General features: G+C 49.7%; 1 protein-coding gene across 1 annotated transcript; it reads left to right on the top strand.

The window, feature by feature from the left end:
- Nucleotides 1-1,462: 1,462 nt before the first annotated feature.
- Nucleotides 1,463-26,592, top strand: OGT (O-linked N-acetylglucosamine (GlcNAc) transferase; the record flags this gene model as incomplete). The annotated part of the gene is given in 19 exon segments (XM_040334435.1): nucleotides 1,463-1,531; nucleotides 7,194-7,310; nucleotides 8,959-9,038; nucleotides 10,811-11,006; nucleotides 12,900-13,040; nucleotides 13,115-13,215; nucleotides 13,303-13,456; nucleotides 13,671-13,772; nucleotides 13,885-14,064; nucleotides 15,932-16,090; nucleotides 16,872-16,961; nucleotides 17,791-17,916; nucleotides 18,335-18,505; nucleotides 18,661-18,777; nucleotides 20,773-20,940; nucleotides 21,034-21,186; nucleotides 22,416-22,668; nucleotides 23,308-23,431; nucleotides 26,329-26,592. Coding segments are annotated over 19 exon segments (2,676 nt in total), but the record flags the coding sequence as incomplete, so codon positions are not given.

Raw genomic sequence — 26,592 nt, 5'->3', positions numbered from 1 at the left:
CCCTTGCTTGTCTGTGGGTGTGTTGGTGGCGGCGCCCCTTGCTTGTCTGTGGGTGTGTTGGTGGCGGCGCCCTTGCTTGTCTGTGGGTGTGTTGGTGGCGGCGCCCCTTGCTTGTCTGTGGGTGTGTTGGTGGCGGCGCCCCTTGCTTGTCTGTGGGTGTGTTGGTGGCGGCGCCCCTTGCTTGTCTGTGGGTGTGTTGGTGGCGGCGCCCTTGCTTGTCTGTGGGTGTGTTGGTGGCGGCGCCCTTGCTTGTCTGTGGGTGTGTTGGTGGCGGCGCCCTTGCTTGTCTGTGGGTGTGTTGGTGGCGGCGCCCTTGCTTGTCTGTGGGTGTGTTGGTGGCGGCGCCCTTGCTTGTCTGTGGGTGTGTTGGTGGCGGCGCCCTTGCTTGTCTGTGGGTGTGTTGGCGCCCTTGCTTGTCTGTGGGTGTGTTGGCGCCCTTGCTTGTCTGTGGGTGTGTTGGCGCCCTTGCTTGTCTGTGGGTGTGTTGGCGCCCTTGCTTGTCTGTGGGTGTGTTGGCGCCCTTGCTTGTCTGTGGGTGTGTTGGCGCCCTTGCTTGTCTGTGGGTGTGTTGGCGCCCTTGCTTGTCTGTGGGTGTGTTGGCGCCCTTGCTTGTCTGTGGGTGTGTTGGCGCCCTTGCTTGTCTGTGGGTGTGTTGGCGCCCTTGCTTGTCTGTGGGTGTGTTGGCGCCCTTGCTTGTCTGTGGGTGTGTTGGCGCCCTTGCTTGTCTGTGGGTGTGTTGGCGCCCTTGCTTGTCTGTGGGTGTGTTGGCGCCCTTGCTTGTCTGTGGGTGTGTTGGCGCCCTTGCTTGTCTGTGGGTGTGTTGGCGCCCTTGCTTGTCTGTGGGTGTGTTGGCGCCCTTGCTTGTCTGTGGGTGTGTTGGCGCCCTTGCTTGTCTGTGGGTGTGTTGGCGCCCTTGCTTGTCTGTGGGTGTGTTGGCGCCCTTGCTTGTCTGTGGGTGTGTTGGCGCCCTTGCTTGTCTGTGGGTGTGTTGGCGCCCTTGCTTGTCTGTGGGTGTGTTGGCGCCCTTGCTTGTCTGTGGGTGTGTTGGCGCCCTTGCTTGTCTGTGGGTGTGTTGGCGCCCTTGCTTGTCTGTGGGTGTGTTGGCGCCCTTGCTTGTCTGTGGGTGTGTTGGCGCCCTTGCTTGTCTGTGGGTGTGTTGGCGCCCTTGCTTGTCTGTGGGTGTGTTGGCGCCCTTGCTTGTCTGTGGGTGTGTTGGCGCCCCCTGCTTGCTTGTAGGTGTGGTGGCGGCGCCCCCTGCTTGCTTGTAGGTGTTGTGCCCCCCCCCTCCCCCGATTGCCTGTAGGTGTTGTGTCCCGCCCCGCCCCCCCCCGATTGCCTGTAGGTGTTTGGCAGCGCCACCGCCCTCCCTGCCTGTGTGTGTGCCCCCCCGCTTGCCTGTAGGTGTGTCTGGTGCCCCTGCTTGCCTGTAGGTCTGACGTCTTTTTGTTTTCCTCTCTTGCAGGATTTGTACTGTGTCCGTAGTGACCTGGGGAACCTCCTGAAAGCCCTGGGTCGCTTAGAAGAAGCAAAGGTACGTTGTTGGGTCTCCTGCTGGTAAACGTCTTTTCTCTCTGCAGCCTCTGTGCATTCCGTCTTCAGTTCTGCCTCAGTTTACCTTCATACCGTCTTTACTGCGGTGTTACTGCAATGAGGCTGTAATTCAGAAGCGTGACCTCCCCTCTTCCCTAAATGAAGAGCATAGCCCTCCCCTCCCTCAAAAATGAGGAGCATAGCCCCCCCTCCCCCCAATCAGGGAGGAGCTCTTCAGCCATATAATGAACCCTTTGGAGGTTTCCAATAGGTTAAGGTATTCTCTCCTTGATTCCAATTGCCCCCCCCCCCCGCCCCCGATTGGTTCTCGGTCCCCCTAGGTCATCCTAGCTGATGAACTTTGGAGGTACAACAAAAGAGCGCCCCTCCCCCTCTTCTGTGACTCCTCTGCTCCCGCAGTATGTTCCACGTCTATGGAAGAAAGGCTGGTAATGGTAGAACCCCCCCCCCCCATCCATGGCACACCGCCCGCCCTTATTATTTTGGCGGCCAATCAGATTAGTGGAGGACAGAGGCTGGTTTGTATTCGGAGAATGGACTGATGGGAAGAAAAGTGATGGATGATGAAAGGTGGCTTCTAGCATCTAGCAGATGATAGCCCGACAAAACGATTGTTATTTCATGTGACAGCTTTGCACTGTTTGTGAATGGTAATTGTGGAATCCCGCCGTCTTGTTACAAGCCACCTTGTGCGTTTGCGCTGCCAGGGACCGGCGTTGGGAGGAACGCGAGGACCGGCGTCAAAGGTCTCTGTTACTCCAAACCCCGCGCGCATGCAACTGCATGGAGTGTAACGGTAGAGTAGCTGTCCATTTGTCGCCAGACCCCGGCGGGCAGGGGGGGGGGCAGGGTTAAATCTTTAATCTCATTGGCCCAATGGGCTTTGCACTCATTTTTCTACAAATTTGGGGTTCTTGGCCAATCACGTGGACAGCTAACACGTATTGCACTTCACCGCTGCTTTAGCGACAGTGGCATAGGAGCAAATTGCGCCCGCGTAGGATGCTGATTTCTTTATTTCAGAAGGACGGGAGGCACCTAGAGTAAGAATCTCTTCTCCTTTTTTTTATTTTTCTTCAGAAAAGAGTTTAGAGACATTTGAAATCTGACTTTCTTTTGTAATCAGTGCATTTCAGTATCAAGCCAGCTGTTCTCCTCATCCTAAAATCTATAACCCAACCCTCCAAGAAAAATAGATTTTTGGCTCAAGCCGCATCCCAAACATGAGGCTGCAAGGCCAGATATGCCGGAACCTGACCAAATAACCGGACTTTAACCACTTCAACGCCAGAAGATTCATGACCGGGCCATGTGATATGACACTGCGTTAGTTTTAAGCGGAGTTCCGACTTAAAAGTCAGCAGCTACAAATACTGCGGCTGCTGACTTTCAATAATCGGACACTTGCCTGTCCCAGGGTCCAGTGATGTGGGGGAACGAAGCCCGGCTCCTCTCTGCAGCGCCGGTATTGTTACCGTGGGCGCCTGACGTCACAGCCAGGCACACCCTGCGCGAGGCGAGCTGTGCACTGCGACTGGCCAGGCAATAATCTGGGACCTATGACGTGTCCCAGATTGCTGAGAGGGAGGGGGAGAGGTGAAATGACATGCCAAATGTGGCACATCAGGGGGTCACCTTACCTTAAAGCGGAAGTTCCATTTTTGGGTGGAACGCTGCTTTCCTGACAATTGCGCGGTCGTGCAATTGGTATGTGATTTTGCGCAGGAGGACCAACCTGCTGCAGTGTGTAGGTGGGGCGGTCCTAAAGTGGTTGACGTCTCCCATGCTGAGCCTTTAAAAGAGGTGTGGATGTTTTTTTTTATTTTTTTTTATTATTATTATTCTTACTTGGGTGAATGGAGCATCAGACCGATGCTACAGCTGTCCTCCGGCATCTCTGCACTGAACACCGCTGATGTCTTCGTTCTCGCTCCTCCCCGAGTGGAGATTTGCTGCCTGTCAGTCGGCATCTCTCCTCTGATCCTCCACGCTCATTGGAGCGATAAGCTGTGGAGGGGGGCGGGGAACGGCTCACTGAGACGGCCATCGAACAAGGCAGCTGGCGGATCCAGACTTGGAAGGTCGGGATGACGTGCCGCCTCGACTGATCTTGGTGACGTCGTCGGAGAGTGGACTTCAGACCGCTCTCTGCTGAAAACGGATCACAGGAGGGCAAAGCCAATTGTGACCCGAAGGAGAAGCCCAGTTTTAAAAGCTCAGGCTGGACTTCGTTTTAAATGTACCTTTATTGTACAAAATTCTTGAACGGCGGCAAAGAACCCTAAATTCGATTCACAAAATAAGTTGCCAGATGCGCTCTACCTAGGTATCGGAAGACCCGACGCATGTGACTATCAAAATGCATGATGGAACCTGTAGAAAGTGTATCCTTCCGGTGACCAGATCTGCCGGTGAACATTTCGCCAATAACACGACTTCATCAGGACCCGATATTGCAAAGTAGAGCGACAAGTATTCCAGTGAATCGTGCAAATCCAATAAGGTCCAGTCTGGGGCGGGCATAGGGGCACCAGGACCTACCGCCAGTGGACGGAACTCGTCCAGGGCAGAGAAGTCAGGGCACAGCTATAGGATTGATCAGAAATGGGTGCAGTAGTAATCCACCAGAAATGATCTTGTGTGCAGTGAGGTGTAGATGAAAGGGCCGGACCCGCCCCAGAGTTCAGAGAATGCGAGAAGCCAAAGATAAAGTGAATAGAGTAATGGCCAAAGAGCCCATCAGCCATGAGAGATGTACAAAGTGTCAGTAGATGTCCCTATATAACCGTCCACCCGGCTGGACCTTATTGGATTTGCACGATTCACTGGAATACTTGTTGCTCTACTTTGCAATATCGGGTCCTGAAGAAGTCGTGTTATTGGCGAAACGTTCACCCGGCAGATCTGGTCACCCAAAGTATACACCATTTCTGTTGTGTGTTTTGATACCCATATGTAGCGTATATTTTGCAACATTTATTTGGGAATCAATTTTAGGCTGCTTCCCCCCCCCCCCTTTTTTATATAAATTGTGTACAATAAAGATACATTTTATAACTTTGTCTCCCATGCTGAGCCTTTAAGCACCGGCTCGGGAAGATTTACGCCCCTCCCTTTCATGACCAGGCCATTTTCTTGGCGATGCGGTACTTTAACTGACAGTTGTGTGGTCGTGCGACGCTGTACACAAAATTGATGCTCCTCCCTCCTCTGCCCAATCGGCATCTACAAACTCTGGGGATATTGTTATGGCATTTCTATTTATTTTACTAGTAATGGCGGCGATCGGCAACTTTTTTTTTTTGTGGGACTCCAATATTGCGGTGGACAAATCTGACACTGACTCATTTTGGGGACCAGTGACATCAATACAGTGATACAAATATGACCTGTCACGGTACTGATGACACTGGCAGGGAAGGGGTTAATGGGGGGCGATTAAAAGGTTAAATGTGCTCCTAGGGGGTGCTTTCTAACTGTGGGGGAGGTGCCTTGGCTGTGAGAAGACAGAGATCCGTGTTCCTACTCAGCAGATACACAGGATCTCCATCTTCCCCTCTGAGAAAACAGTGATCTGCCTTGTTTACATAGGCAGACTGCCGTTCTGTCTCTCTCGGGAACGATTCGGTGGTTCTTCTGGACCCGCCGATTGGCTCGCTCTGTGTCCAATCACAGCGGAAGGCATTCTGCAGACCCAGAAGGATGGAATTGCGTACCTGTATGTCAGAGATATGCAATTAGCAGACCTCCAGCTGTTGCAAATCTACAAGTCCCATCATGCCTCTGGGTGGTGTTATGTTTGTGGCTGTCAGTCTTGCTATGCCTCATGGGACTTGTAGTTCTGCAACAGCTGGAGGTCAGCTCATTGCATATCCCTGCTGTATGTGATTCTGTGCGGGAGAGCCGCCGCCCCGCAGTTTATACACATGGGGTGGTCGGTTATGGTCCGGTTATTTTAGGCAAGTTTCGGCATAGCCCTGCAGTCTTGAACCAAATCTAATTCTCGCTGAGTATGAAAGCCTTTCTTCCAGCCATGCACTCCGCCGCCGCCACCCCCCCCCCCTCTCTCGCCCCTCCCCCTCTCGCCCCTGCATGACCACACATGTACCAGTCTTTGTCTAAGTCATAGAGCATATCCAGAAGCATTTCACTTGCTTTGTTGAGATCTTTTACTAATGATATTGTTTTTATTTTCTCTCTTGTTCTTGGTTTTTTACCACTGATATTGTATTTAGAAGGTTTCAGGTGGGTGACACTGCTATGCCATGCGTAAGGTGCCTCGCTGAAGGGAGCTCGAGGCCTGGATCTAGGCAGACAAATGCACCTCCTCCTCTTCCAGCAAGGAACGCACCGTCCCATGAAATATGGTAACGGGTTTGTAACTGCCACAACAACAACAAAAAAAAACCATTTGCTCCATGCCTGAATCCTTCTGTCTTGTGGCTTCAGAAAGCGGCTTACAATGTATTATTTCTGATATATAGACCACGTAATACGCCACAATTCTGTAATCTAAGACGCCAAACTGGAGCTAGAATTAACTCTTCAGATGTTCATTATTTATTTATTTTTCCTTTTTTTATTTCTTCTTTGTTTTGGACCGAATCCGTTCCGCTCCTCATCATGCGCTGTGAACCTGCGGTAACGCAAAGGCTGCGCTGCGGACTGCGCTCTGCGTGGGGGCAATGGTTGTGAACGGCCAACTTGATGGTTAACCCAAAAACCTGCAAACAAAAAAAGTCCTTTAATGGAGTGGGAGGGGGGGGGATGGGTCGCAGCTCAATGCTTTGTCCGGTTCGCTTAATTTTCCTCCTTGGGATCAACAAATCAGGTTGGCCGTTGACGTATTCCAGCGCGGGCGCGATGCTGCGATAGTGGTAGTGGGCGATGCGCTGCGATAGCAGTAGGGTCGCTCTGCGGCATGGGAGCGCTGGCGATTTGCGGCGCCTGCTTTACAGGGACCTAGACCTGTCTGCAAGCCGCTCATTTCCGGTTTTCGTATCGCCTTTTGTGTTTTCCATTGAAAAACCAAACTTTATTGATGGTGAACGATGACGTAACATCCTGCAAACGTCGCCTTTCATTTCCAATTGGGGAAAAAAAAAAAAAAAAGCTTTGATGGTGAACGTAAATGTAATACAATACATCCGGCAAACATCACCTTGTTACAAAAAAACAAGCTTTATTGATGGTGAACAGTACAAAAACAATGCAATACATCCTGCAAACAACGCCTTTGATTTTTCCATTGGGGGAAAAAAAAACAATTTTTTTTATTTCAACAGATAAAAAATAAAATCTGCCCTGGTGAACTTTTTATAGTAAATCTGTAAACTCTGATTTATCGTTTTTATTTCCCATCACATTCTAATTCTAAAGAAAATAAATGGTTGTCCTAATAAAAGGCCTAACTCAGGAATGGCGGCTTGCATTAGGGTGTAGGTTTGCGCTGGCGTAGGGTTCATCGAATTGCGCCGCGTATCCAGCGCTGGCGTGCCTCTGCTGTAGGTTCACTTTTTTCTGTTTGGAGAATAAATTGTAACTTTGTTTTTTTTTTTTCTTATCTTTTATTTTTTTCTTGAATCCTCTCCCCACCCCCACCCTTCCTTTTTTCTCCTTCCTACACATAATCCCCTCCCAAGGCTTGTTATTTGAAGGCAATTGAGACCCAACCAAACTTTGCTGTTGCTTGGAGCAACCTCGGATGTGTATTTAATGCACAGGGGGAGATCTGGCTCGCTATTCATCATTTTGAGAAGGTAGGTACCGCTGTGCCCGGGAGGGTCAGGTTTGTAAGATATGTTCTCATTCGTGTCCAGTAGGGGGGCTTTGCCGTCATTCTGGGTTATAGTCACCATGCTGGTATGGTGGGGGGTCCAGAGGGATCCTGGTGGGAACAGAAACTGAAGCACTCGCTGTGTGTGTGTGTGTGTGGGGGGGGGGGATGGTGGTTGGGGGAGGGGGGAAAACAGGATTCCCTGGTGTGGGAGATCCCAAGTGGTCCAGTGCCTCCTGATTTGAGCAATGCTGCCTGCCCTGCCAGGGGTTGGGAATGAAGGGCGCCCATTGTGGTAAAGGATAAGTTCATCTTTTGTAATCTGTCCCTCATAATCGGGGTGTAACATGCTGACTGTTGCCAGCCTTTGTCTTTCACATTAGCAGCTCTTTTCTTTGTTATTATATTATTGTATGTTGGCCCTAAAGTCTAAGATCTCCAAACTACGGCTCTCCAGCTGTTGCAGAACTACACGTCCTATGAGGCATTGTAAAACTCTGACATTCACAGACCTGATGGGGAATTGTAGTTTCTGAATGTCAGATTTTTTACAACGTCTCATGGGACGTGTAGTTCTGCAACAGCTGGAGGGCCGGAGTTTGGTCTAGGGCAGTGATGGCGAACCTTGGCACCCCAGATGTTTTGGAACTACATTTCCCATGATGCTCATTAACTCTGCAGTGTAGTTGAGCATCATGGGAAATGTAGTTCCAAAACATCTGGGGTGCCGAGGTTCACCATCACTGGTCTAGGGGGTCAAGGTGGTGTCCTTGGAAGAGGCTCATGACCCACCCTAGTGCAGTGTGTGTCTGTGGGTTGGGGGTTAGGGTAGTATACCCATCCCTGAGGCTGCTTTCACACTGAGGCACTTTGCAGGTGCTATAGCGCCTGCAAAGCGCCCTGGAAGAGCCCGAGGGCTTCCACACTGGAGCGGTGCGCTAGCAGGACGGTAAAAGTCCTCCTAGCCGCATCTTTGAGGCGCTATAGGAGTGGTGTATACACCGCTCCTAAAGCTCCCCTGCCCATTGAAATCACTGGGCAGTCCCGGCAAAGCGCCGCTACAGGTTGGTTAAAGAAGCATCCTGCTAATGGCCAAATAGCACCGCAAAAACAAATCGCCGCTAAAGATGGCAGAGTTTTACCGCCGATGCCTAGCGCTGCTCGGTGTGAAAGCAGCACAAGGCGTTTTCCATCAGAATACAAAACCTAAAAATTCCCCACAGATCTCATGCGGGGTGTGAATCCCGTCCACCCCCCTAAGTGCATGTTGGTGTCTTTGAAGCAGCTCTATAGGGACGGGGGGCATCCTGTAAGTGGGGGGGTTCTGTTTTTGTGGGGGTGTCTATTTAGCTGTGGGCATAATAACCCTTTACGGGTGCTGACCAGATACGCCCTATACTCTGCATTGGCTCCCATTGGTAGACCTGTCGCCGTACAATTCAGAGGCTGACTTGTGTCAGTGCGGCGGGCGCGTTGGGTGAACATTTTGTTGTCATTCTTATTAATGTGAAAAGAATAATAAAGAACGGTTTTTACATTCCACACAAAGTGGAGATCATGTTTTTGGGTTCTTTGGATTTTTTTATTTCCCATTCTGTTCATAACCTTGTTTTGTGTTTTTTGTATTTTAGGCTGTAACTCTTGATCCTAATTTTCTGGATGCTTACATAAATTTGGGGAATGTTCTTAAAGAAGCCCGAATATTTGACAGGTAGGATATGGAAGGACATTTCTGCAGAATTGTGTGTGAGGGCAGTCCGTCCCGGATGTCGATTTCCGCCCCCCCCCCCGAGGGCAGTCCGTCCCGGATGTCGATTCCCCCCCCGAGGGCAGTCCGTCCCGGGTGTCGATCTCTTCCCCCCGTGTAATATTAAAGTGTATGTCCTAGGTCAGGGTTTCTCAACTCCAGTCCTCATGGTGCCCCCAACAGGTCATGTTTTCAGGATTTCTCTCAGATGGAAACCACTGTAGTAATTACAAAGGCAGTGAAACTGATCAAATCGCCTGTGCAAAATAATGGAAATCCAGAAAACATGACCTGTTCAGAGCGCCTTGAGTTGGTGTAGGTAAACACAGGCGCATATTCCTCATGCTGCAAATCCAGACTTACAGCGACCTTCTAACTTCCTGTACTGAGCTGACAACACTGAGCCTCCGCTGCACTGAAATCTCAGGCTGTGTTGTCTGCTCAGCCCCCCCCCCCCCTGCTGGAATACAGCAGAAATGCAGCCCATAGTCCTATATTGATGGACTCTGCAAATCCCTTCCAGCAGCTGAGAGGAGAATCGGGGAAGGAATGAAGGGTGGGGGAGGGTGCTGGGTGGGGACGACTCGGTTAAAGTGAACCTGTTATGTTGCCCTGCAAAGATTGATATGTTAACCACAACCCCCAAACATTATATATGTGTGTGTGTGTGTGTGTGTATATATATATATATACACACACACATTTTTTTTTCTCTAGAGAATAAAATGGCGGTCGTCGTAATACTTTCTGTCACATCGTATTTGCGCAGCGGTCTTGCAAGTGCACTTTTTTGACACAAATTCACTTTTTATATTGTGAAGAAAAAAAGTTATGCCGAGTAAACTGATACCCAACGTGACGCGCTTCAAAATTGCGCCCACTCGTGGAATGGCGGCAAACTTTTACCCTTAATCTCCATAGGTGGTGATTAAAAAATTCTACAGGTGCCATGGTTTGAGTTAGAGGGGGTTACAGCACCGCATACTAGCGCATTATGAAATCCTTACCTTAGAATGAGGCGTCAGCGGGTGATCCCGGTCCACGCTGTGGGAGCTGACCTTTTCCCTCGGTGTGAGTGGCCAGAGCTGCAATGTCACTGCGTGCGGGAGACATTTCGGCAAGGTCCGGATTTTCAGCCGGGCATTCAGAGCGCATGCGGCGCTGATGTCAGCGGCTGCATGCAAAGGCAATATTCTTTTTACCTAAAGGGAAGCCGTATTCTAGGGTTATCTGTAGGTTAAGGTTAAAAAAAAAAAAAAAAAAAAGGGGGTATACGACCACTTTAAATGTGAGATCTGGGGGTCAAAAAGACATTGCATCTTGTATTTACACAAAAATGCAATTAAAAATAAAAATCACTTTGAAATTTAAATACATTTCTTCTTTAAGAGAGATGGGTGGAAAGGACGTTTGACGTTGCTTCTGCCCTCCCCTGCCATGGAGCCGAGCGACGTCCATCTTCCCCCTCAGTCGGCATCCACGGGGGGGTGGGGGGGGGGGGTTGCACCTCTCCCGCCATTGGTAAAAGTGATCTTGCGGCGAATCTGCCGCAGAGACCTTTATACATTTTTTTTTTTTTTATCTTAAAAAGAAACCGAAAATACCGAGGTTATGGCCGCCAACGTGTGGGTGCGTCGTTTTGCGTGAAGTGGTTAAATTGCGCTCTGTATAATCTGATAATTTCGGTGACGTCTCTCCGCCCCTCTTTAGCTGATTTTTCTCCTTTTTGTTTGCAGAGCGGTTGCAGCCTATTTACGCGCTCTTAGTCTTAGTCCTAACCACGCCGTGGTCCATGGAAATCTGGCCTGCGTGTATTATGAACAAGGACTCATTGATCTCGCTATCGATACGTACAGAAGGGCCATCGAATTGCAACCACACTTTCCCGATGCCTATTGTAATCTCGCCAATGCGCTGAAGGAGAAAGGCAGTGTGAGTACCGGTGTCCTGATCCCTACACAGGTTTGGCTCGTTTCTTTTATATTTTTAGCTTTTGTTTTCCTTTATTGAGGATATCCAGTGTTCTTCTTCAGACGGGGCTCAGATTACATCTTGTCTAAAGCTTACATGAATGAAATGCATTACAAATGGATTTAAACCATTTATTTTTTATCTGGTTTAAATCTTCCTTGATAAATGTTTTATATTGTTGGACTCATTTCAGAGATTCTAATGAATGTTATCAGCCACTAATAATGTTCTATGAATGGGTAGTGTAATCTCTTCACCCTTCCGGGCATTTAAGAGTTCTGAAAGACGGGCATTCGGGTCATGTGACCACTGTGATTGGCTGTCACATGATTGGAAAGCTCCCGATCAGAAGTTTGCATTTGAAGCTTTCTGGTAACTGCCGGCGTGCTTCTCTGCATGATAAAAAGCTGCATATAAATGCGTGCGATCGGCATCAAGGGGTAAAATCTGAATTCTAATGAGTTCACAAGGGTGACAGTGATGCACCTCCACCCCCCCCCCCTTTTTTTTTTTTTAAATGGCCAAAAAACTTTTTATGCACCTTAAAGCTCAGCATTGTGTTTTTTATCAGGGGGGCGGAATCCTTATTTTGGCTTTCATAGACTTTCTTGGAGTATCATGTAGTGTGCACTCCCTGTCACCCTGAGGTTGAAATATAACAAGATCTGAATAGTTTGTTTCCACCTTTAAGGCCCCTTTCACATTGGAGAGGGAACCGCGGTGGCGGTATAGCGCCGCTAAAAATAGCGGTGCTATACCGCCGGGATTGCCGCGGGAATCTGCCGCTAGAGGTGCGGTATTAACCCCCGCTAGCGGCCGATAAAGGGTTAATACCGCCTGCAATGCGCCTCTGCAGAGGCGTATTGCCGTGGTTTCCCATTGTTTTAAATGGGAAGGAGCGGTATACATGCCGCTCCTCTCACCGCTCCAAAGATGCTGCTGACGGGAGATTTTTTTTTCTCTCCCGCCAGCGCATCGCCTCAGTGTGAAAGCCCTCGGGCTTTCACATTGAGTAGGCAGTGAAGGAGTTTTTCAGGCGGTATAGCAGCGCTATTTTTAGCGCTGTACCGCCTGAAAAACTCCTCAGTGTGAAAGGGGTCCAAGGCTGGGTTCACACTGCCGTGCAGAGCGGCTCACAACAGGGGTCTGGTGTGGTCCTGTTTTTAGGTCCAGTTTCATTCTGTGTGGGTTTTTTTTAATTTTATTATTTTATTTTTTTGGGCTGAATTCGGACCTTAAGACGCTCAGGACTCCTCCTGTACAATTTGCTCCATAGAGAGCCGGTCACAATCTCCAGACATCCTCATCCAATTCTCACCAGTGTAAACCCAGCCTGAATGAGAAGTTCACCTTTAGGATCATTAACCTGTTCCCAATGCTGGTGCAATCATTTACAGGCTCAAAAAAACTAAAAATATTACAAATTTGTTACCTGCAATTTATTTTTTTAGTTTTCTTTAAAAGGTGAACTCCTCCTTTGCAAATATTGGATAATTCTGGAATCTAGGGCATAAGACCGGGAGGAGTACTACTTCCTGTCTGTATCCCCTTGTTTGGTCTTTCAGTCACTTTTTGGAAGGGTTTTAGTGTCGGACCCCCTTGCCAGTTGGGTGCAGGGCCAGTGTTGGGGACTCCCTTGCCCGTTGGGTGCAGGGCCAGTGTTGGGGGGGGGGGACCCCCTTGCCCATTGGGTGCAGAGCCAGTGTTGGGGACTCCCTTGCCCGTTGGGTACAGGGCATAAATCCAGGCCCAGGTGCCGGTGTGACCGTTCATCTCTTGTGTAACGTTGTATTTGTCTTTGGAGTTTTAATAGTCGGAAAATGTTCTCTGTTGACCCATTGTTGTCCTTTGAAGGTGGTGGATGCTGAAGAATGCTACAATACAGCTCTCCGCCTGTGCCCTACACACGCCGACTCCCTGAATAACCTCGCCAACATCAAACGTGAACAGGGGAACATTGAGGAGGCCGTCCGCCTCTATAGGAAAGCTCTGGAGGTGATTTTCTTTATTATTATTATGTGTGTGTTTTGTTTTTTTATCTGCGTATTTAACGTCTCTTCTTATTTTAGGTGTTCCCGGAATTTGCGGCGGCTCACTCCAATCTTGCCAGCGTCCTCCAGCAACAAGGAAAACTTCAGGAGGCTTTGATGCATTACAAGGAGGCCATCCGGTAAGCTGAGCGGTGCAGCCCATCGTTGGTTCTGTGCGCTTTGCTTCGATCTCCGTCAGTCTGAAGAATAACTTTTTGTGTTTTCAGGATAAGCCCAACATTTGCTGATGCTTATTCCAATATGGGAAACACGCTGAAGGAAATGCAAGATGTCCAAGGGGCCTTGCAGTGCTACACCAGAGCCATTCAGATCAACCCGGCCTTTGCTGATGCCCACAGTAACCTGGCATCTATTCATAAGGTAACCTTGTGCTTTTTAGTTATTTGTATTGACATTAGGTACTTGACTGTGGCGTGCCCTGTGGGGGGCGGGTGTGGCGTGCCCTGTTGGGGGCGCTGGGGCGAGTGTTGCCTGCCCTGTGGGGGGCGCTGGTGTGGCGTGCCCTGTGGGGGGCGCTGGGGCGTGTATAGTGTAAATGGGTGACTCTTCAATGGTTTTATTTTTTTTTCTCAAGGATTCTGGAAATATTCCTGAAGCGATCGCTTCTTATCGGACCGCTCTGAAACTGAAACCCGACTTCCCCGACGCCTACTGCAACTTGGCCCATTGTCTTCAGGTAATACACTCAATACTGTGGGGGAGGGGGGTCGTAAATCCCTGCTATATTGTATCATTGCTCCTTTTATTTCTATTTTTATTAAGTCCTTATTTTGTTCATTCCAATAAAGATTGTCTGTGATTGGACGGATTATGATGAGCGGATGAAGAAGTTGGTCAGCATTGTTGCTGATCAGCTGGAGAAGAACAGACTTCCCTCTGTCCATCCTCACCATAGCATGCTGTACCCGCTGTCCCACTCCTTCAGGAAAGCCATCGCTGAGAGACACGGAAACCTGTGCTTGGACAAGGTGACTTGTTATGAATAATATATAAATGGATATTGGCGCCAATAGTGACGCTAAAAAGAGAAATGGGTGAAAAACGAATGAGGAATGATGATGTGATAAAGGGCGCTCCCAATACAATCAGTGCAAAGGGTGATCTATGCAAATAATATACGTTTATAACCTTGTTTGTGTATTGGCGAATTGCTTCACTTTATACATGTGCACAAATGTTTAAAAAAAAAAGTTTAAAAAAATTGTGTGTGTAATTGCTCAAAACAAATGTATCCATCCTAAAGTTCAAAATTCAATTTCTGGAGTAGTTTTAATTTTTTTTATGATGTATTTGTTTTGAGCAAACTTCTAAACTTTATATACAATTTATTTTTTAAACTTCTTTTATTTATTTTTTTAACATTTGTGCACATGTATAAAGGGAAGCATTTCGCTAATACACACTATTTTGGCACTTCTCTCCTTCATGTAAAAATCACAATTTTTTTTTTGCTAGAAAATTAATCAGAACCCCCAAACGTTATATATATATTTTTTTTAGCAGACATCCTAGGGAATAAAATGGCAGTCATTGCAATACTTTTTGTCACACCGTATTTGCGCAGCGGTCTTACAAGTGCACTTTTTTTGGGAAAACATTTTTTTGAATTAAATAAGACAATAATTTTTGCCCAATTTTTTTATATATTGTGAAAGATAATGTTACGCTGAGTAAATTGATACCCAACATGACACGCTTAAAAATTGCGCCCGCTCGTGGCATGGCGTCAAACTTTTACCCTTAAAAATCTCGATAGGCGACGTTTAAAAAATTCTACAGGTTGCATTTTTTGAGCTACAGAGAGTAGGTCTAGGACTAGAATTATTGCTCTCACTCGAACGATCGCGGCGATACCTCACTTGTGTGGTTTGAACACTGTTTTCATATGCGGGCGCTACTCGCGTATGCTTCTGTGCGCAAGCTCGTCGGGACGGGGCGTTTTTAAAAAAAAAAAATGTTTTTGTTATTCATTTTAATTTTTTTACACTGAAAAATGATCACTTTTATTCCTAGTACTGTGAATGTAAACATCCCTTGTAATAGAAAAAAGCATGACAGGTCCTCTTAAATATGAGATCTGGGGTCAAAAAGTCCTCAGATCTCATATTGAGGCTTAAATGCAAAAAAAGAAAAAAAAAATTAAACTGTCATTTTTTCAAATGACAGAAAAAAAAAATGTTGCTTTTAAGACGCTGGGCGGGAGTGACGTTTTTGACGTCACTTCCGCCCAGCAGAGCTATGGGGACGGGTGGGGGCGATTTTTATTTGTTTTTATTTTTTTCCCCCTCGGTCGCATCCCCACACAGGTGCCGAACGGACCCGATCGCCTCCGCCGCTACCGACGGCTCCGGTAAGCGGCGGGAGGGGGGGGGCCCTCTCCCGCCACCGATAACGGCGATCTCGCGTTGAAGATGGATACCTAGGTTGTGGCAGCAGCTGTTGCCGTTACCGAGATATCCATCTTTAAAAACAGGACGTATTTTGACTATGGGCCGGTGGGCAAGTGGTTAAACAAGGTTATAAACATATTTGCACTTTCAGTGATTTGTATTGGGAGAACCCTTTATCACATCAAGGTGACTTGTTATGACTGCAGGGGGGGCAGATCTTTCCGGTTGTATGTCTGCCCTGGGGGGGCGCCATTATTTCCCGTTGTATGTCTTTGGGGTCTGCCGTGAATCTAGAGATCTTTATTGTCATGTGACTGTCATTTTCAGATCTCATTGGAGTTAAACTGTCACTTTTTTTTTTTATAGATGGAGAACTTTATCCCTTTTTTATTTTTCCTACAAGATGTTCTGTTGGGAGAATCTCTGAATATTTTTTTTCTTTCAGATTAATGTCCTTCACAAGCCGCCATATGAACATCCGAAGGACTTGAAGGCCAGTGATGGAAGACTGCGGGTGGGATATGTCAGCTCCGACTTCGGGAATCATCCCACTTCTCACCTCATGCAGTCCATTCCCGGCATGCACAATCCAGACAAGTTTGAGGTAAGCCATGATGGATTTCCCGGAGGGGGGAGGCGCACTGTAATCTGATTACTTGTCAATGTAGGGAGCTGTGATTGGTAAAGAACGAGGCCGCCTTTTTGTTTTGTAGTCCAGCTGAGGCCCCGGTACCTTCTACATCACGGATATCCAATTATCTGACCTCCCAGCTGTTGCAGAACTACAAGTCCCATCATGTCTCTGGGTGTCATGCTTGTGGCGGTCAGTCTTGCTATGCCTCGTGGGACTTGTAGTTCTGCAACAGCTGAAGGTCCGCTAATTTTATATCTCTGTTCTACACCATTTTGCAGCCAGGCAAAAGTTAAACTTCAACCAGCATCTCTCTAGGTCACCCCCTCCCAGCTTATCCAATCCTTGTCTACAAAGCTAGCACTCGGTCTTATCGCCACTTCACATTGGGAAATCATGGGGGGGGGGGGGGGGGAGCAACATCCACTAAATAAGTTGCATGTCTGGGGCTCCTCCTGTCCCAGGAGGGATCGGCTCTTTGTATACAGAGGAGTATGAAGGGAAAGGCCCTCCTGTACAGGTGTGTGTGGTCAGATGCAGTGCATTGTGGGAGATGTAGTCTCATTCAGGGACTGATCACAGGTCTCTGCTCGTGTTTTATTGCCGGCTGGTAACTGTCAGGTGAACTGATCCTGTAATAAACTTGGAAGAGACGCCTTTGTGTGCCGCTAGTTTATTATTCAATGGTTTTAGGTAAATGACGAATGGTGTAAATGTCAAATCTTTCTATGACAGAATTTTTTTTTTATTATAGGTTTTCTGTTACGCTCTGAGTCCAGATGACGGCACCAACTTCCGGGTGAAGGTGATGGCAGAAGCAAACCACTTCATAGATTTATCACAGGTGAGGAAGATGAAAGGATCAGCTGATCGGGGAGATTGTTGTCTTCCGGGGGGTTTGTTTTCAACACTCAGATTGTTCAAACTTGGGGCCCTTTCACATTATCAGGTCCCGTGAGGATCCGTTCCTTTACTCAGCAGGGATTGCTCCGTTGATCCCCGCTGAGCCGGCAGATGACAGGGCGGTCCCTACACACACTGTGTAGGGACCGCCCTCTCAGATCTCCGCTCTCCTCCTCCTATGGGGATATCGGATGAATGCAGACCGTCTGTCCATGTTCATCCCATCCGCAGACAGATGGAAAAATAGTATTTCTCTTCCGTTCATGGACGGACACAGCCACAATTGACCTTGGGGTATTATCCTCCCTTTTAGGCGATTGACTAGGCAGAAAAAACAGCATGTTAAGTGTTAAACACTCCACACAGCACAGTACCTCCCAGGGGGCGGTTCCCCCGGGTACATCCTCCCACTCTTTTTTTTTTTTTTTTTTCTGCCTAGCACCAGGAGAATGACATGGCTCCTATGGACCCATGTGGACCGGGGATTTTTTATTTTTTTTTGCAATTTTCTTGCTTTTCTTTTCTGCATTGTTCATCCCATAGGGATACATGTGTGTCCGTATTTCATCCGAAAACAGATGGATGAAAAACCGGACGTGCTGTCCGCACGTGTGAAGAGGCCCTTTAGTGTGATGGGGGGGAGGGGGGCAGGGATGTTTGCCGGGGGGGGGGGGGTGTGGCATGTTGTGTTTTGCGGGGGTGAAAGGGGAACCTCTACTTGTGTCTTCATTATTTTCTTTTGATAAATGGGACTCTATTTTGTTTTCCAGATTCCATGTAACGGGAAGGCAGCCGATCGCATTCATCAGGACGGAGTTCACATTCTAGTTAATATGAACGGCTACACCAAAGGGGCCCGAAATGAGCTGTTTGCTCTCAAAGCCGCCCCCATACAGGTAATACAGGGGGGGGCTAAAGCCGGTGCTGACCCGTGAAATGACAAAAAGTTCTGGAGAGATCAGATTTAGTCCGGGTTATAATGGGGAGCCGGTTTTGTTGGGGGGGGGGGGGGGGGGGGGAGGGTGTTGGGGGCAACCTGATGTATTGCTATTTCTAATAGGGGGTTATGAATCCTCTTATATACAGGGGCCACACAAGGACACCCTTCACTTCCGTAGTCACTTCTACCTCTGGGGTCAGTGTGGTCTCTGGGTGGCCACTGTGGTCATGGGGTCAGTGTGGTCGTCGGGTCAGCGCCATGGTTCTGGTTACAGGGGGGCTACGTGTGTGTGTGTGTGTGTGTATATATATATATGGGTAGGGGGGGAAGCCAGGATGGTCGGCACTCTGGTGACGGTCTTTTTTTCCTTTCAGGCCATGTGGTTGGGATATCCTGGAACAAGCGGAGCGCCATTCATGGATTACATCATCACTGACAAGGAGACGTCTCCTGTTGAAGTGGCCGAGCAATACTCTGAGAAAATGGCCTACATGCCCAACACCTTCTTCATCGGAGATCACGCCAACATGTTCCCTCATCTAAAGGTACGAGGAGCGCCAAGGGGGAGGGGAATGTTTGGCGGGATTTATGTCTCTGATGACTCGTCTGGTGACCTTGTTGTCATGTTTGGTGTTTTAGGTCAGAGAATAGTTGTGACTTTTTCCCATTTTCTGACTTTTTATATTTCTCTACCTGACAGAAAAAAGCCGTCATTGATTTCAAGTCCAACGGCCACATCTACGACAACCGAATCGTCCTGAATGGAATCGATCTGAAAGCTTTTCTGGAGACTCTCCCCGATGTGAAGATTGTGAAGGTAAAGAGATCCGTGTCCCGATAATGACCTCGTCACCTCTGGTGGTCCTTTATGGGGGAACTCCGCAGCTCCGCTCCTCATAAACCTTTAGGACTCCTCCCATCCTCCCGCTGTAGTGATTGGCTGCCTCGCTTCCGTGTGTCAGAATATCCTTCCCAGCAACACACAGATAAATATCCTCCTTACCCACCCCCTCTATTACCCCCATCCTCTCTGCGCCCCAAATACTTTCCTTCACTCCACCTTTCTGTGTATAATGGTGCCGGGTGTGGCTCCTTCATAGACAGCGGCGTTCTCCAGGTAGAGGTAGGTGGGCGATGCCTAGAAGTACCTACACCTCTCCAACAGTCCTAAACCCGCCCCATGTTCTTCCTGCTGTATAGAATGTAATGGGGGGGGGGGGGTGATAATGGTCTATTGGGGGGGGGGGGTTGGGGGACGCACTGATATAACAGGTCCCTGCCTGGTCTGTAGGCTTGGATTTGGTAGCTGGTGCTAAAGAAAGGTCCTCTCTGCCATGACGACGTATCGTTACCTGTGGTACGGTGTTATACAGAGAGGGACACACGAGAAATGGGAGGATTATTAGCAGCAGGTATTGTCCAGATACATTCATTGTGTGTTCCCCCTTCACTCTGTGTAATGAATCCAATGGAAAGGTTTCCCTCTGTGCGGGAGACTTTTATAACGGACCGTGAAGGGGGACTGGTCTTTTCTGCCCCCTCCTGTACTGGGTGGAGCCAGCTCTCTCTCTGTCTCTGTCTCTGTCTCTCTCTCTCTGTGTCTCTCTCTCTCTCTCTCTCTCTCTCTCTCTCTCTCTCTCTCTCTCTCTCTCTCTCTCTCTCTCTCTCTCTCTCTGTCTCTCTCTCTGTCTCTGTCTCTCTCTGTCTCTCTCTGTCTCTCTCTGTCTCTCTCTCTGTCTGTCTGTGTCTCTCTCTCTGTCTCTCTCTGTCTCTCTCTCTGTCTCTCTCTGTCTCTCTCTGTCTCTCTCTGTCTCTCTCTGTCTCTCTCTGTCTCTCTCTGTCTCTCTCTGTCTCTCTCTCTCTCTCTCTCTCTGTGTCTCTGTGTCTCTGTGTCTCTGTCTCTCTGTGTCTGTCTCTCTGTGTCTCTCTCTCTCTCTCTGTCTCTGTGTCTCTCTCTCTCTCTGTCTCTGTGTCTCTCTCTCTCTCTGTGTCTCTCTCTCTCTCTGTGTCTCTCTCTCTCTCTGTGTCTCTCTCTCTCTCTGTGTCTCTCTCTCTGTGTCTCTGTGTCTCTCTCTCTGTGTCTCTGTGTCTCTCTGTCTCTGTGTCTCTCTCTCTCTCTCTCTCTCTCTCTCTCTCTCTGTGTCTCTCTCTCTCTCTCTGTGTCTCTCTCTCTCTGTGTCTCTCTCTCTCTCTGTGTCTCTCTCTCTCTCTCTATCTCTCTCTCTCTCTCTCTCTCTCTCTCTGTGTCTCTCTCTCTCTCTCTCTCTCTCTCTCTCTGTGTCTCTCTCTCTCTCTCTCTCTCTCTCTCTCTCTCTCTCTCTCTGTGGAGCCTGCTGGCACCTCCCATAACTCTCCTTTAAGAGTGAGTGGTCTTGTCTCCGCCCCCTCCTGTAGTGGGTGGAGCTTGCTGAGCCCCTCCCTCAGCTCTGCTGTAGGTAATATCTGGGTTTGCCGAGGCATTTTGGTGCCCCCAGAAGATTTATTTCCTCTTCTGGGCTATTGAGGAATATTTTTTGTCTGTCGCTCGTCTTTACTATACTGAGAGGGAGTTCTGTGTTATCTGCGGAGCTCCGCCACAAGGAATTTACCATGAAACTTCTGTCTAAACTGATGAAATCACCTGATTGGATGTAATCCTGATGGGCGGAGTCTGACCTGGAGGGAGTTTATCTCCACAGATGCCCTAGTTTTGTGGTTTTTGTAGCTTTTTATTTTGTTTTATATTAAAGATAGAACTTTTTATATTGTATTCATCCAGTATAAAGTCCTCCTCATACAGGAATGTTAAGAGACTCCTTTCCCTTCTCTTCAGATGAAAGGTCCGGAAGGCGGAGACAACTCAGACAGTAACTCCGCCCTCAATATGCCGGTCATACCGATGAATACGATCGCTGAGGCCGTCATTGAGATGATCAATAGAGGACAGATCCAGATCACCATCAATGGCTTCAATATCAGCAATGGTCTGGCCACTACACAGGTAAGAGAACGGCTCACCTGCCGGGGGGGTGTGGTCTGCTGTGTGTGGGGACCCTCCCCCTGGAAATGTCACTAATCGTCCATTCTTCTTCAGATCAATAATAAAGCCGCCACCGGTGAGGAGGTCCCCCGAACCATCATTGTCACCACCCGGTCCCAGTATGGACTCCCAGAGGATGCCGTGGTGTACTGCAACTTCAACCAGCTGTACAAGATAGACCCGCCCACCCTGCAAATGTGGGCCAATGTGAGTAGACCGGAGCTAAAGCACCAATCGGGGGTGTATATAATACCCGGGGAGACTACCTACCTCCTACAGATATCTGGGGAGACTACCTACCTCTACAGATGAAATACTCCTGGGGGGAGACTACCTACCTCTACAGATGGAATACTCCTGGGGGGAGATTCCCCCCCCCCCAGAGTATTCCATCTGTAGAGGTAGGTAGTCCCCCCCCCCCCCACAGGGTATTCCATCTGTAGAGGTGGGTAGACTACCTACCTCTACAGATGGGAGACTACCTACCTCTACAGATATAATACTCTGGGGGGTGATGACCTACCTCCTACAGATATCTGGGGAGACTACCTACCTCTACAGATGAAATACTCCTGGGGGGAGACTACCTACCTCTACAGATATAATTCTATGGGGGGTGATGACCTACCTCTACAGATATAATTCTCTGGGGGGTGATGACCTACCTCTACAGCTGGAATTCTCTGGGGGGGAGACCACCTACCTCTACAGACATATCTGTCTTAATCTTCCTGTTCTGCTGATTCAGCCAAATCTGTATATAGCACAAAGGAAAGAATCCTCCACCTGCCTCCTACGGACGCTTAATAAGTGGGAGGGGTTATATTCTGTTGGGGGCGGGGCCCTGAGTCATGTAGGTGGGCAGTATAACTCTAGGTAGGTTGCTTGTTGTTGATCGGTGTCCTTCATTGGACGATATAGCGAAATACAATTTCCTGGGAGACGCTCCGGAGAGACAACCTACCTGTATAGACGGCACGGTGCTCCCCCACTGCAGAGATAAATCCCGGGGGGGGGGGGGGGGGGGGGGGGGGGGTTTCACCATCAGGACTGGGTAATGTCTGCTTGTGGTCCCGTCCCCATCTATGGGGGGGGGGGGGGGGGGTGTGGTCAGGTGATATTGGTGGATTCAGCAAGTCCTCCATCAGATCCACCCATGTGCTCCCTTCCCTCCCTTCCGTGTAAAAAGCCATTAAGTGGGAGGAGTCAGTCCCCCATCGGGTCCGTACTGCCTGGCAGCGCCTGCGTGGGTTTCCTCCGGGTACTCCGCTTTCCTCCCACACTCCAGGGACATGCTGGGAGGATGATTGGGCCTAGTATGTGGTTATAGAGACCTTGGATTGTAAGCTCCTGAGGTCTAGAAGATGTGAGGCCTCCTATTGGGGGTGAAGGAAATCCATTTCACGGATTATAACTCCATGTTTTGTCTTCCTCAGATTCTGAAACGCGTTCCGAACAGCGTCTTGTGGCTTCTGCGTTTTCCCGCGGTTGGCGAGCCAAACATCCAACAATACGCCCAGAACATGGGGCTGCCGCAGTCCCGGATCGTCTTCTCCCCCGTCGCCCCCAAAGAGGAACACGTCCGGCGAGGACAGTTGGCAGACGTGTGCCTGGACACCCCTCTGTGTAACGGGCACACCACCGGCATGGACGTCCTTTGGGCTGGCACCCCGATGGTCACTATGCCAGGTGAGAAATGTAAGAAACACTCCAATATACCCATATTCCAAAATGTCACCCCACAATTCTCCTCCTCCTGTTTTCTCTGAATTCCTGCTCTGTACTCTGTGGATCCGATACCCCGGCGTGTGACCCCCCCCACCAAATATACAGACCTGTATGGGGGGTCTTCATGTGACGCAATAGAAACAAGACATACATGTGCTCACATCCCCCAATGACTTGTATATAATCTACCAGGTGATAAAGGGGCGTGGCCACAAAGATAATGGAGAGTTCATCAATATCCTTATATGGGCATCACACCTGAAGGAGCTGGGTCAGCATCCTATTCCTGTGTTCCCCCCCCCCCCCATAGACATTAATATGGAATTGCCCCTTTTGTGGCTAAAACGGCCCCCACTCTTGTGGGAGGACCTCCCACCACATTCTAGTAGATTTGAAGACATCGTCTCTGGTGGTCGCTCTCGTGACTCCCAGAAGGTTTCCTGTAGACGGGCACATGGAGTTTGTATCTCTTTTGTTCTCTCGCTCTCTCTCGTTCTCTCCTTTGCGCTCGCTCTCATTGGTGGGAATTTGTTACTTTGTCCCCCCCCCCCCCCCCAATGTCTGCTTTACTTCTCATTTCTTGTCTGTTTCTCTCCTCAGGTGACACTCTGGCCTCTCGAGTCGCAGCCTCTCAGCTCACCTGTCTGGGGTGTCCGGAATTAATCGCTAAAAGCCGACAAGAGTACGAAGACACGGCTGTGAAACTTGGCACTGACCTAGAATTGTAAGTACAGCGCGGGAGGGGGCGGGGCTTATACTGTGCTTATCCTCCGGGTAGAGGTAGGTGGGCGATGCCTAGAAGTACCTACACCCCTCCGACAACCCTAATGCCGCCCCATGTATAGAATGTAATGGGGGATGTGGTGATGTTCTATATCCAGTGGTTCTGTATGGGGGGGGGGGGGGGGTGCAGGACGCACTGATATAACAGGTCCCTGCCTGGTCTGTAGGCTTGGATTTGGTAGCTGGTGCTAAAGAAAGGTCCTCTCTGCCATGACGACGTATCGTTACCCGTGGTACGGTGTTATACAGAGAGGGACACAAGAGAAATGGGAGGATTATTAGCAGGTATTGTCCAGATACATCCATGGTGTGTTCTCCCTTCACTCTGTGTAATCCAATGGAGAGACTCGTAGAATAGACCCCTCGGTGCTGTGCTCTCCCCGTGTACAGAGGAACTGGCCTGGTCTCCGCCCCCTCCTGTAGTTTTTTTGTAGTGGGTGGAGCCTATTGGATCTCTCCTTGTACAGAGGGGACTGGTCTGGTCTCTGCCCCCTCCTGTAGTGGGTGGAGCCTGCTGGGCCCCTCCCTCAGCTCTGCTGTAGGTAATATCTGGGTTTGCAGAGTCTTTTGGTGCCCCCAGAAGATTTATATCCTCTCTTTGGCTCTTGAGGAATATATTGTCCGGCGCTCGTCTTTACTGATGGGGAGTTCTGTGTTATCTGCGTAGCTCCGCCACAAGGGTTATCCCGTTTTCTCCCCCACCCAAGGGTAAAACCATACGGTACTGTGGGCACTGACCTAGAATAGTGATTACTTGGGAGTTGAAGTCGTACAGAAACTCCGCCTACAATGTGTATTAAAGGTGTTAAGGCATTATAAGTCTATGCCCCGCCCCTCTATTGGAACCATATCACACTGTTGAGGTTGTATTTAAAATCAAGCGCTGTAAATACTGAATATTGGCCGTCTTCAGGCCGGTCACGTGACTCGCGGCCGCTTTCCAGCTCTGATAGATGTGTTCTGTGGGAGGGGCCGCGATCTTGTTCTGACGTCTTCTGTGGAGGAGAGGAGCAGCCACATGATCTCCCTCTGACATCAGGACAAGATCACGGCCCCTCCCACAGAAGACCTCTATCAGAGCTGGAAAGCGGCCGCGAGTCACGTGACTGGCTGGTATTCAGTATTTACAGCTTTTTTTTTTTTTTTTTTTTTTACATTCAACCTCCACAGTGTGATATACCGGCCTCTAATAGGGGCGGGGCAGTGACAAATTTTCTACATCTACATTTCTATTTTATTGTTTCTTTTGGGTTGACAAATGTTTTAATGTCTCCTCCTCCCTCTCTCCCCGTCTCCTCCTCCCTCTCTCTCCCCGTCTCCTCCTCCCTCTCTCTCCCCGTCTCCTCCTCCCTCTCTCCCCCCGTCTCCTCCTCCCTCTCTCTCCCCGTCTCCTCCTCCCTCTCTCTCCCCGTCTCCTCCTCCCTCTCTCTCCCCGTCTCCTCCTCCCTCTCTCTCCCCGTCTCCTCCTCCCTCTCTCTCCTTTCCCCGTCTCCTCCTCCCTCTCTCTCCTTTCCCCGTCTCCTCCTCCCTCTCTCTCCTTTCCCCGTCTCCTCCTCCCTCTCTCCTTTCCCCGTCTCCTCCTCCCTCTCTCCTTTCCCCGTCTCCTCCTCCCTCTCTCCTTTCCCCGTCTCCTCCTCCCTCTCTCCTTTCCCCGTCTCCTCCTCCCTCTCTCCTTTCCCCGTCTCCTCCTCCCTCTCTCCTTTCCCCGTCTCCTCCTCCCTCTCTCCTTTCCCCGTCTCCTCCTCCCTCTCTCCTTTCCCCGTCTCCTCCTCCCTCTCTCCTTTCCCCGTCTCCTCCTCCCTCTCTCCTTTCCCCGTCTCCTCCTCCCTCTCTCCTTTCCCCGTCCTCTCCTTTCCCCGTCCTCTCCTTTCCCCGTCCTCTCCTTTCCCCGTCCTCTCCTTTCCCCGTCCTCTCCTCCCTCTCTGTCTCTGTCTCTCTCTGTCTCTGTGTCTCTCTCTCTGTGTGTCTCTCTCTCTGTGTGTCTCTCTCTCTGTGTGTCTCTCTCTCTGTGTGTCTCTCTCTCTCTCTCTCTCTCTCTCTCTCTCTCTCTCTCTCTCTCTCTCTCTCTCTCTCTCTCTCTCTCTCTCTCTCTCTGTGTCTGTGTGTGTGTCTCTCTCTCTCTCTCTCTCTCTCTCTCTCTGTCTCTGTCTCTCTCTCTCTCTCCGTCTCTCTCTCTGTGTCTCTCTCTCTCTCTCTCTCTCTGTGTCTCTCTCTCTCTCTCTCTCTCTCTGTGTCTCTCTCTCTCTCTCTCTCTCTCTCTCTCTCTCTCTCTCTCTCTCTCTCTCTCTCTCTCTCTCTCTCTCTCTCCCCGTCTCTTCTTCCTCTTCCTCCTCCCTCTCTCTCCCCGTCTCTTCTTCCTCTTCCTCCTCCCTCTCTCTCCCCGTCTCTTCTTCCTCTTCCTCCTCCCTCTCTCTCCCCGTCTCTTCTTCCTCTTCCTCCTCCCTCTCTCTCCCCGTCTCTTCTTCCTCTTCCTCCTCCCTCTCTCTCCCCGTCTCTTCTTCCTCTTCCTCCTCCCTCTCTCTCCCCGTCTCTTCTTCCTCTTCCTCCTCCCTCTCTCTCCCCGTCTCTTCTTCCTCTTCCTCCTCCCTCTCTCTCCCCGTCTCTTCTTCCTCTTCCTCCTCCCTCTCTCTCCCCGTCTCTTCTTCCTCTTCCTCCTCCCTCTCTCTCCCCGTCTCTTCTTCCTCTTCCTCCTCCCTCTCTCTCCCCGTCTCTTCTTCCTCTTCCTCCTCTCTCTCTCTCCCCGTCTCTTCTTCCTCTTCCTCCTCCCTCTCTCTCCCCGTCTCTTCTTCCTCTTCCTCCTCCTCCCTCTTCCTCTCTCCCCGTCTCCTCTCCCTCCAGCCTGAAGAAGATCCGGGCCAAGGTGTGGAAGCAGAGGATATCCAGCCCGCTCTTTAACACCAAGCTGTACACGATGGACCTGGAGAGGATGTATCTTCTGATGTGGGATCATTACTCGGCGGGAAAGAAACCCGAACATCTCCTCAAGCCGGTGGAAAATACCGAGTCGGCCTAACTCCGCCCCCCAACCCTGCATCTCCCAGCGAGGCCGGCGTCCTGCCGCCGCTCAGCCATCTATCGTTCGGTCATGTTTGCTCGACTTTA

The sequence above is a fragment of the Rana temporaria genome, assembly GCF_905171775.1.
Source record: "Rana temporaria chromosome 9 unlocalized genomic scaffold, aRanTem1.1 chr9e, whole genome shotgun sequence".
Taxonomy (NCBI): domain Eukaryota; kingdom Metazoa; phylum Chordata; class Amphibia; order Anura; family Ranidae; genus Rana; species Rana temporaria.
The sequence above is the reverse complement of the archived record's forward strand: the minus strand, read 5'-3'. Positions and strand labels throughout refer to the sequence as shown.